This window comes from Bactrocera tryoni, chromosome 2, assembly GCF_016617805.1.
Source record: "Bactrocera tryoni isolate S06 chromosome 2, CSIRO_BtryS06_freeze2, whole genome shotgun sequence".
Classification (NCBI taxonomy): Eukaryota; Metazoa; Arthropoda; class Insecta; order Diptera; family Tephritidae; genus Bactrocera; species Bactrocera tryoni.
The window spans coordinates 39,416,838-39,428,173 of record NC_052500.1 but is presented as its reverse complement, the minus strand read 5'-3'; the positions used below and the strand labels follow the sequence as shown (position 1 = coordinate 39,428,173).

At 36.4% G+C, this 11,336-nt stretch overlaps 2 protein-coding genes and 1 pseudogene across 6 annotated transcripts; 1 reads left to right on the top strand and 2 right to left on the bottom strand.

The window, feature by feature from the left end:
• The first annotated feature begins 686 nt into the window (after window positions 1-686).
• LOC120768677 lies at window positions 687-1,454 on the top strand (annotated as a pseudogene).
• On the bottom strand, window positions 1,340-11,269 carry LOC120768536. 5 transcript variants are annotated; one of them, XM_040095274.1, is made up of 5 exons: window positions 8,130-9,530; window positions 3,541-4,274; window positions 3,356-3,482; window positions 1,621-1,768; window positions 1,340-1,554 (listed from the first exon to the last, which is right to left on the bottom strand). In XM_040095274.1, exons 2-5 carry the CDS (start codon window positions 3,555-3,557, stop codon window positions 1,481-1,483), a joined length of 366 nt encoding a protein of 121 aa, XP_039951208.1. In that variant the 5' UTR covers window positions 3,558-4,274; window positions 8,130-9,530; the 3' UTR covers window positions 1,340-1,480. The 5 variants fall into 5 exon arrangements, 4 of the variants coding, with proteins under 4 accessions (XP_039951208.1, XP_039951206.1, XP_039951207.1 ...); XM_040095272.1 differs by lacking the exon at window positions 8,130-9,530 and adding an exon at window positions 11,250-11,269 and having other exon boundaries at window positions 1,340-1,768; XM_040095273.1 differs by lacking the exon at window positions 8,130-9,530 and adding an exon at window positions 10,530-10,776 and having other exon boundaries at window positions 1,340-1,768.
• On the bottom strand, window positions 10,933-11,297 carry LOC120768538 (small integral membrane protein 20). Its single transcript, XM_040095275.1, has one exon. The coding sequence runs from the start codon at window positions 11,181-11,183 to the stop codon at window positions 10,974-10,976; it is 210 nt and encodes a 69-aa protein (XP_039951209.1). The 5' UTR covers window positions 11,184-11,297; the 3' UTR covers window positions 10,933-10,973.
• Window positions 11,298-11,336: the final 39 nt, after the last annotated feature.

The following is an 11,336-nucleotide window of genomic DNA, read 5'->3' as shown; positions in this document are numbered from 1 at the left end:
TTACAACTCAAAGTTGGTACAGTTATTATGATATTGCGTAATTTGAATCCATCGCGACTTTGCAGCGGTATTCGACTTTCGGTAAAAAGACTTATGCCGAATTTGATTGCAGGTGAAAATGTATGTATTCCTCGAATACCAATGATACCTACTGATCTTCCGTTTGACTTCAAACGATTGCAATTTCCAGTTCGCCTTGCGTTCGCAATGACAATTAACAAGTCGCAAGGCCGCTTAATCATTGTTTTTCACATGGGCAGTTATACGTTGCGTGTTCACGAGTTGGGAAACCATCCGCTTTGTTTGTGTTAACGCCAGACCAAATAACTAAAAATGTGGTTTACCAAAGAGCACTTCAATGAAACGGATAATTTGCGGACACATATAACGCTTCGATTCGGTATTTACTTTGGATTCACTTTCATTTACTTAGAGAAGTTCAACTAAATAACACTTCATTTTTGTAATCGAAATGAATTCATTACTGTTATGAAACGAAATATCATTTTTCCTTTTCAAATATAAAACAAAAAAAAAAAATTTCTTCATCTTTTAATCACCAAACGAAATGTTACATAAAACGAAGCCGTCTGGTGGCGAAACAGAGTTCGCCGGGTTTGCTAGTATTTATATAAATCCTTTTACTATTTTATTGATCAAAATTTACATTTATACATGTTGGGTCAACTGGAAGAAATAACGATTCTTACATTTTTAATGTAGTTCCTTAAAGAAATTTCATGAAACCGCTGACATTTTTGCTCAGAGCATCAAAATGATTGGAGATGTTAACGTCCCCGTATTACTTATTGGCAATCCAGCCTTTCGATTGTCGCGTTACATGATGAAGCCTTTTCCCTACTCACCAAATTAACAGTGTTAAAAAAAACATTTTACTATAGTTTATCCAAATGTCGCAGATTTATAGAGAATGCTTTCGGTCAACTAAAAGCCCGATTTAGAAAAATTGGCAGTTTACCGGTAGCTCCAAAAAACGTTAACGTTATTATACATGCATGCTGTATTTTGCACAATTTTCTAAAAATTGAAAATGATGAAATTCCTTCTTCGTGGACCCAAGATGTTGCAGAAATAATTACAGAAATTCAACCACATCACACTACAAGAGCTGGGGAAAATGATGTAACAGCATCGGCTATTAGAAATGCAATAGCTCTGAGCTAGCTAGCTAGCTAGATGTATAGAGTAGCAGAAAACAAATATGAGTACACATAATTACAAACATCCATTTTTTAAAGAGATCATTTTTTTATTTAAATTCATTTTTTCAAACATTATACAATGTTTTAAGACTAGAAAATAACAAAACATTTCATTAAATAATGGTTTAGGACTAGAAAAAACCCTAAAATTATTTAATTTCATTTTTTATTTTTTGGATAACAAAACATTTCAAACTAGAAAAAAACAATGAAATTATTTTAAACTTAGAGTTTCTCTGCAATTTTCTCCATAAGGGTTATAACGCTTTCGGGCAAATTTTGGGCTGTCGAACAGTCTGAATTATTTCCTCTGAAACGTGCATTGTTTCATCTGCAACCGTTTCCAATATGTCAGTTTGTTTATTTAAAACCTTTAACAACTCGGCGCTAAAATTACATTTTCTTGTTGCAGATGAAGGTGATGGTAATGGCATCGGACATGATTGTGATGGCAGCGGACATGATGGCGATGGCAGCGGACTTGATGGCGATGGCAACGGAGGTGATGGGTCGGACGGCGGCAACAATTGGGTTAATGTTGAATTCTAAAAAAAATGAACTTTATAAATCAGGCATGGGCAAAGTCTTAGCAGGTGCTAAAAGAGCGTAAGCTATCGTATACGTACACACACCGATTGTCACTAACACGCACAAGCGAAGAGCGTAAAACGAGCACTTACGATGGAACAAAGCGATGTTAAAATCAGTCTGCAATCAGAAGTTGAACTGAGCAGGTTGATGCGCACGAGTTTGGAAAAATATTGATGAAAATAAATATCCTATTTTAAAAAACGAAATTTATAAGTTGTACTCAATGTTTGGAACCACATATAAGAGGTGATTTTTTAAGAGCTTGATAACTTTTTTTTAAAAAAAAACGCATAAAATTTGCAAAATCTCATCGGTTCTTTATTTGAAACGTTAGATTGGTTCATGACATTTACTTTTTGAAGATAATTTCATTTAAATGTTGACCGCGGCTGCGTCTTAGGTGGTCCATTCGAAAGTCCAATTTTGGGCAACTTTTTCGAGCATTTCGGCCGGAATAGCCCGAATTTCTTCGGAAATGTTGTCTTCCAAAGCTGGAATAGTTGCTGGCTTATTTCTGTAGACTTTAGACTTGACGTAGCCCCACAAAAAATAGTCTAAAGGCGTTAAATCGCATGATCTTGGTGGCCAACTTACGGGTCCATTTCTTGAGATGAATTGTTCTCCGAAGTTTTCCCTCAAAATGGCCATAGAATCGCGAGCTGTGTGGCATGTAGCGCCATCTTGTTGAAACCACATGAGTCAACATTTAAATGAAATTATCTTCAAAAAGTAAATGTCATGAACCAATCTAACGTTTCAAATAAAGAACCGATGAGATTTTGCAAATTTTATGCGTTTTTTTTTTAAAAAAAGTTATCAAGCTCTTAAAAAATCACCCGATATTTGCGAATCTGCGTTTTCTGCTATGGTATACATAAAGAATTCCTATAGAACAAGGCTTTCAGACAAACATTTAGAAGACCTGCTTAGAATAAAGGTAGCAAATTTTGATATAAATTATGACGACCTTCTTAAATTTATTACAGAATGAACTTTTTTTTTTTTGACACTCGGATAATTGTTTGAAATTAACTGACCTCTTGAAATGTGTATTCATAATATTTCATATTATAATAGCTTTCATTTTCTAATAGCTTTAACTTTATTGAAGTTTCGTTATATATTTAAAATATTCGATGAATTCAAATATAGATTTATATTTTCTTTTCATATACAAATTTAATTTATTTTTAAGTTTTTAAATGAATTAGATTACTAATTTATAATTAACTAATAACTTAAATTTTATTCTTGCTTGAAAAGAAAAATAATTATATTTTATATTCAATGGTTTATGCACATATTCTTAAAAATGTGCATATGTATATACATACGTATTCGTAGCATTGCGGCTTCGTGCGACATAGACCTGCTCGTTCGACATCTGCAAGCAGACTGATTATTTTTGGTTGCTGGTACGCTTGGTCCCACAGTAAGCGCACTAACACAATCTCATTTTGTGATGCTTGTTTGATTGTGATGGTGCCCATCCCTGTTATAAATGCATGTATTTATATAAATAATATAAATTAGTTTTTTACCTCGGAATATATCTCTATGTACAAAGCCGTATTAACGGCAGTACGCCCTACTATGCGATGCACAGCATTATAATGCCTCCAAGGCGAGGGACTACCACCAGAAGGGCCAATTTTGGTTTTCTCCTCTCTGAAAGTAGAGTTATTAATGTGTTAAAAGAAGAAATGTAATTATTGAAAGAACTCACCTGTATTTCTTTGTCATGTGTTTCACGTTGCAGTGAATTTCCTCGGCGGTGTATTTGTACAGCAAGATACCTTGACTTTAGCACTCTTGTTTACCACTTATAAAATATGTTTTGTATACCAAAGTAAAATCCTTAGTTAGGACAAGTAATTATCAATTATATTTCCTTTAATTCATTTAATTATCTCATATATTTATTTAATAGTAATTATAAAAGAAAAAAAGTACTAATTATAGCGAAACAAAAGTATTGGCACACCCTATAAAATCAGGCAACTTAGTTTGATTTTTATTATTTATGGCTACTCTTTTTTAAAGTACCGTTAATTATACATAAGCAAATGTGTTGTTGTAAAGAATCAAACTTCAAAACTCAGTGTGCGTTTATTTTATAGTTAAATTTGCTTCAATTTTATTAAAATGGGCAGCAAAAAATGTGAAACCAACGAATCTCAACGGAAAATAATATTATATTTGCATAATCAGGGCGTACGCGTACGATTTAGCTGAGGTTGGTGAAATGGTGGACAGAAGCCGATATACCATACGGAGTATTATTCAACGTTTTAGAGGTACAGCATCTTTACAAAGCGAAAAACGAAAAGGCAGGCCCAAGTCTTTAAGTGATCTTTTCGCTTTGCACGCCGGAGGTCGTGGGAACATGCCTCCCACTTTTCCAGCAGCTCCAACTCATTCTTTAAAGTCCACCCTGAACGCTTTTTTTCTGCCAGCCATCTGAAATTAAAACAAAGATAATAATTATCGTTTGAAGGCAATTCAAAATACTAAAATTACTTATTTTTTATCTTTAATCGTCGCTTTTCAAAATAACTTTGTTTACATTTAAACGTAAAACGGCTGTCATTTTTCTTATTTTTCATTCACAATAGAATACAGCTGTCAATTATTAACAATGTTGCCAACGAAAATCCCACAAACTTCCTAAAATTTTGAGAGTTATGTTTGGATTCAGCAACGGAGTTAGCAGTGGTAACTCCTGAATTAATCCCGAGACGCTGCCGTCTCTCAGGGCTATTAACGCACGAAATTTTTGTGCATTACTGACTTGCATTAACATGGGTCAAATGCGCAAGTAAATGTAAATTAAGCCCGCTAATGCATATTAGCGCTGTCGTCTGTCAGGGCTATTAGCTATCTCCGCTATTATACTATTTTTATCCCCATCACTTTCACTAGAGCTCAAATAAAAAACAAACTCGAATCCATCTTGATATTTAATTAGCTTATGTTAGTTTATTGAAAATTTCGCAACAGTTTTGACAGTTCCACATCTATTGTGACCTAAAAATACGATCCAAAGCAATGTGGAATTTAAAAACTATTGTGAATTGAAAATACATTACGATCCGTTTGCTATCGTATGTCATAATGCCAATCACCGCATACGATTGACGTATCACGTAATTTACTTTCGTAAGTTTGCCGATCCGTGCACGGATTGAACGATTCGACCCCTGATCAGTCAAACTACTGAAGTGACAGCTTATCGCTTTCAATATATGGCATACTAATTAGTATTCCATATATTGTATTCAATAAGTAATATGGAGTCACTGGCAATAGGCACAGCAATACAGTTAGCATACAGTAAATTTTTGCCTGTCGAAATGCCCCGTTATAGAACATTTTATATTTGCTATCGACATATTTATTTTCATTCATGTATAAAAACATCTCTGAATAATGAAATGTAATAGATATATATATATTCACTTACAGAATAACAAAATCGTCTCAAGTCACAAAAATTTTCTCTAACTTAAAATCTCAAATTTAGAGACTTTTGACTGTATTATAGTACAGAAACGTATGTATATTAAGGTCTTTGTCATTCATGTCCCTCCAACGTCTTCGAGCAGTCAATATACCACTTGATCGTACTATTCCTCAGCAGCAGCTCAAGAGTGGAATCGTTCCACTCATCCTTGCTGCCAAGGGTAACCTTGAACTTCTTCGTGAAGTTAACTTTTTTGGGAATGCTGTACCTCGGGAGAAGGCCAAGGGTATAGTGCCACTTATCACTTTCTTCCCTGGGACGAAATTACCATACCCCTCTGTCGTTATTTGCAGAAGTGTGTGCTTGGCTACTTGCCCGATCGCAAAATGAAGCGGTGTGAGTTTAGCATGACTTTAAGTGCTGCCGTCCTACAAGTGCGTATTGCACCCGACATGCAGACACAAGCTGGTCGCTGCATCTTCGATGGTTGGAGCCCTACCGAAGTCTGCGAAGCTTTTAAGGCCCAGGCCACCGCCCCGTACGTGGTTACCGGTCGCATAATCATGGTGTACAACGACCTAACAATCCTTGGCTTACAGAGCCAAGATTTTCCCGCCCGCCTATTGCACACCTTAGTGCTTTTGTCGCCTTGACCAAGGTCAACATGTTGCTTCCACCACAAAGTAGAATCCAGCGTGAGACCAAGATATTTGACTACGTTGATTATTTTAAGGTTTCTGAGACTGGGTAGGGACACACGTCTCGTGAACGGGACGATGGTCGACTTAGAGGGGTTGATGTTCAACACAACCCCAGTACACCACCCTTTTCCAGGTTTAAACCTCTTTGTAGTACGTATATAAGTATATATATATATAATTACAATGACGTCCGCCTACCCTTGGCAGCGGATCCCATTCTCAGTTAGTAATGCTAGAAGATCGTCCACGACAAAACTCCATAGCAGAAGAGATAGCACGCCCACCTGTGGGCAGCCCCTTGTTGTGCCAAGACGAATTCTTATATCTCTTACTGTGGTTTCAGCAATTCTGGTGCGAAATACGGCCTTTATCTATCTGCGCACCGGTGCTGCCATATACCTTTTCTCCAGTGCCCTGGCTACACTCCTGTGAGACGTTTTGTCAAAAGCACCTTCGATGTCTAGGAAGGCGCAAAGCATCACTTCCCTTCTTTCCAGCGAACTCTCTATCTCCGAGGTTAACTGGTACAGAGCAGTATTGGTCGATATGCTTGCTCTGTATACATGCTGAGCAGCATGCAGGGGTGCAATTTTCACGCCTTCGATCTTATTTTATGATCTATGATCTTTTCCATACTTTTTTAGTAAGAAAGAAGTTAGACTGAAAGATTTAGCCTTCAGTCCTTCCTACTTTGGGTATGAAGATCACCTTCGCGGTCCTCCATAATTCAGGGATGTACGCCAATGCAAGGCTATCCCTCAGCAGCCGAACAAGATATGGCAGTAGATCCTGCTCTTCCTGTTGTAAAAGCGCTGGAAAGAGACTTGAAGCTCTCGAACGAAGTCATTGCCCACTTGATCGAATCCATAGTAAATAGAGTGGTAGAGCATCAATTAACAAGTGAAAATTTATTAGGGGTATTCTCTTGCACGAATTGCAGAATGACACGTAAAAATATAATTGCAACCCTGTTTTAGCTATCATTTTACAATAAGACATACATACATATTACGCCATTAAAATGTTGAGGAAGGTAAGTTCTAAATAGATTTTAAAATTTCTTTTTAAATTCTAAAGAATTTTTACAGTTTTATACAAACATGAATACCGAAGTTGCGCCCCCAGCGAAGAGGAAAAGGCAACAGCCAAACAAGAAGTGGAAGGAGAGTGAGGTGCACTCTATAATAGAGTTTTTAATGGAAGAGGCGGAACTTGAGGTAAGTTTATACGTTTTTAATTTTAATTTTTTATTTAATTCGGGTTTCTATTATTTCAGGCAGTTGTTTTATAAACGATTTTTACATAAATCGCAGTTGGATGTCTCATGAGGTCTGGTGCGGTGGAAGGTCCGACATTTTAAGGCGCAGTACCGTAAAGCCAATGACTAGCTCGCGTCAACGGGTGCAGGACTACAAAATGAAGCTGACGGCAGAACCATCAAAGGTTAGTATAATACAGATATTTTAAATTTATTGTAAATAAAACATTTTTTTTACTAATTTTAGCAAAAATTGCTAAAATGTGTCCATACTACGACCAGCCGGCCGGCCATGTAATCGTTACTGGTTGAAAGCAACCTTCCTCCGCCTCAGGTATGCCCAGTTAGTCCTGCACCAGAATTCGAAATAGAATTCTTAGAAGAAGAATGTGTACCTAGTGCGCCATCAAATGCGCACCTTCGATCGCACCAATCTCCACACCGGTATCAACATACCAACGGTCAATTCGGCCTCCGAAATCATCTGTTGGACAATTGGCGGCTATCCAAGCAGAAAGAATTGCTATGGAAGCGAAAAAACTGGAGTTTGATAAATATAAATTCGAGGAGGAAAAGAAAATTCAAGAAAGAAAGTTGGATATTGAGTCAAAAAAATTATAAATAGAGTTGAAAAAAATAGAAACTGAGGAAAAATGCAAGATGGTAAAATTACAAATGAAAGAAAGAGTGGCTATGTACGAAATTGAAAAAAAAAAATGAAAATAAAAACAATTAAATATACTAATTAACATTTGTTTTTATTTATGATTATTCATGGCAGCTAGATTATTTCTTTAGGTTTCGTAAGTAAGAACTTATATAAATAGTTATATCAAAAATAGAGTTGGTATACCTAATACCAGTATGTATAACATATATATATTACTAATTACCGTTTTACTGAACACCAAACATTATTGTGTACAAAGATATGCGCTTGGCTTCTGCCTCAGTTATTCGCCGGCCATTTTCATGTGAAGGAAATTCATCTGATTCTTCGTCGTTATCATTATCGATCAATATCATTAGAAGTAGCTCGGAAGATGTTATGCAATATACAGCAAACAATAATCCAGTTGGAACATAGAATATGATTTTGTTCATCCTGAATACGTATTCTTAATTCTTTCGAGGCTGCCAAAGCGTTCTTTTAGAATCCCAAAGCAATGTTCTATCCTCACGCGATATCTGCTATGACGCAAGTTGAATGCTTTACGCTTTGAATAGTCCATTTGTTGTGAATTTGTTCGAAATGGCGTGATAAGAGTGCTCAGCAATGGATAAGCAGAATCTCCTGCTAACCATTGAGAAGAAAAAAGTGAGCCTTCTTGAGTGGAGAGAGCACTAGTACGAAACATGCGAGAATCGTGTACACTACCAAAGTGTCCCGCTACTACATGCCGAATCCTTAACTGGCAATCGCATACAACTTGTGCCTTTATGGAATAGATTCGGCTTTTTGAAAAATAAGCCGAATGGTTAACAACTGGTGCTTCTGCAAGTTTCAATTCTGTACCATCAATATACCCTATACAATGCGGCAGCTCATTGTACGTTGTTTTGACGATATCTTGTCTTTCATTGGTATCAGGCCAAGTGATATATCTAGATTTTAACTCCAAAGTTGACAAAAAGTTGTCTCCTACACCCAACATTGTAGCTTCTTTCCGAATCGCCGCACTTTCACCCGATGAATCCAAACGATATAAGGTTATAGCTAACTGTAGTTCTACTGAAAATTGCCTAGTGGATTGAGCATTGTTAAACTGTGCACTATCTTTGATCAAGGACAATAGCGACGCAAATTGATCTCTAGAGACTCGGAGCATTTGTTGGTAACGTCCTTCGTCTAAATAGTCAAGAACATTAGTCCTCCATTCCAAACACTTAGGCACATTTTGATAATTTCTGCGATGGTTCGATAAGATAATTGTAAGACTTTTATTCAATTCATCCATAGTTTTCCAATAGCTATTGTCGTCTAAAAAGTTCAAATTTTGGGTTGGGTTTAGTATCCCGCCGGTTAATTTTAAACACGAATGTATGCTTAAATTATAAAACTTTATTTTAAAACATATTTTATAAAAATCGGTTCACAAATTTTTGCACAAATTCACTTTAAAAAATGCTATTTTTTGCAAATTTCTCAATATATGCAAGTGTATTTTCACCTGTTGTGCATTGTACCAAACCAATTATGGATACATTTTCACGCACATATATTACTTATGAATTATAAAAACCACTAGTAATGTTTTTAATTACTTTTGATTGTTAATTTCTTTGTAAATCTTTTCCGCGCCGCGCTTCAAAAAAAATAACCATGGCAACCCTTTTTCTGCATTGAGTTCAATAATGCGAAAAACCAAAATGACTGCCTAATTTAAACTGTCAAATTACGAAGAAAGCACGAACAAAAGGGAATAAATTAAACCCAGTTAGCAATAAATGTATGAAGTGAACGCGAAAAGGTGTTCAATGCTAAAATACTGTGGATGGCGTAGCCGGTGTTGGACCGGCCAGGGTTATTTTTTTTTGAAGCGCGGCCAAAGGCCGCCCACGCAAAAAGGAGTTCTATGCGAAAAAAATCTGATACACCCGGGTGTTGGACCGACCAAGGATATTTTTTTTGAAGCGCGGCCGAAAGCCGCCAACGCAAAAAGGAGTTCTATGCGAAAAAAATCTGATACACCCCGGTGTTGGACCGACCAGGGTTATTTTTTTTGAAGCGCGGCCGAAGGCCGCCCACGCAAAAAGGAGTTCTATGCGAAAAAAATCTGATACACCCGGGTGTTGGACCGACCAGTGTTATTTTTTTTGAAGCGCGGCCGAAGGCCGCCAACACGAAAAGGTGTTCTATGCGAAAAAAATCTGATACACCTGGACCGACCAGGGTTATTTTTTGTAGCATTAATAGATAATTTGTACCATTAATAGATGCAATTAAATATGTATATACATTGCACTGAAACATTTTCGGTTTCCTTATTTTGAATTATTGTCCATACAAAAATGTTGGCTGGGTTGCATTGGTTTCAGTTTGTATGGAAAAATGAGCAAAAACACCGATTTTTGGTCATTTTCAAAGGGCTCCCTACAGGTCTATAGTGGCTCTAGGGGGTCGAGGGGGGGTTTATTTAAAAGTTCGAACCTTCCTCTTTCCGATAAGGGGGCGTGAGGGCGGTAGGCCCCCCTCTGTTTATCTCCATAAACGATACTAAACCGGCGCGATACTAAACATTTCCCCAAATTTTTGATTTTTTAAAGCTTAAAAAAGTGAGATAAACAATTACCATCCAGATGTAGTAATATATTAGAAGCAGCTTCTTCAATTATAAAATTAACAAGTTTTTGTTTCTCAGAGGTTTGTGGCATTTTTAAAAATAGATTCGCTAATCTTTCGCAATTTGTTTTGTTTTGTTATTTTTCAATCACAATATTCGTTAAACGAGTCATGCACAATAGAGATTCACAAAAGTTTTGCATAATAGTAATTCACAATAAATTGACCGAGTCAGCCGTTCACATATCACTAGATTCTGCAGTGGGTGCTCTCGTGCTCTCGTATATTTCGATATTGTATTTTTGCAATCTGCAATCTTGCAAGAGCAAGAGAATACCCCTAATGTATATATATGTATATAATAATGTGGCAGCACCATTAAATATTATATAAAATGAATAAAAGGACTGATATACATTCTAGCTATTTTATTTTACAAAAAATACAAATGTTTTCATTTTCGTCCAAATGGATCCGACCAAACTTTCATATTTCCAGGCTGTATTTCGTCTTGCTTTATTCCGGCACGGTTATGTCTCTGAATCTCTTTATATTTTTCGACATTCATCATTGGTTCTACAATTATCGGGTAAAGTGCTACACCAATTCCGCCTACGATGCAAGATATAAATGCTGCATATCGCCACCCACGCAAAAACACCATATTTTGATATTCACAATCAAAAAATTATTTCATAACCTTAAACGATGGATAACTTCGTATATTTACATTTTGTTCATCACTTTCTATGGACTGGTTAAGAATAAACAGAAAGTGAAGTGGTGAACACATAGGGCCCGACAGACTGCAAGCAAC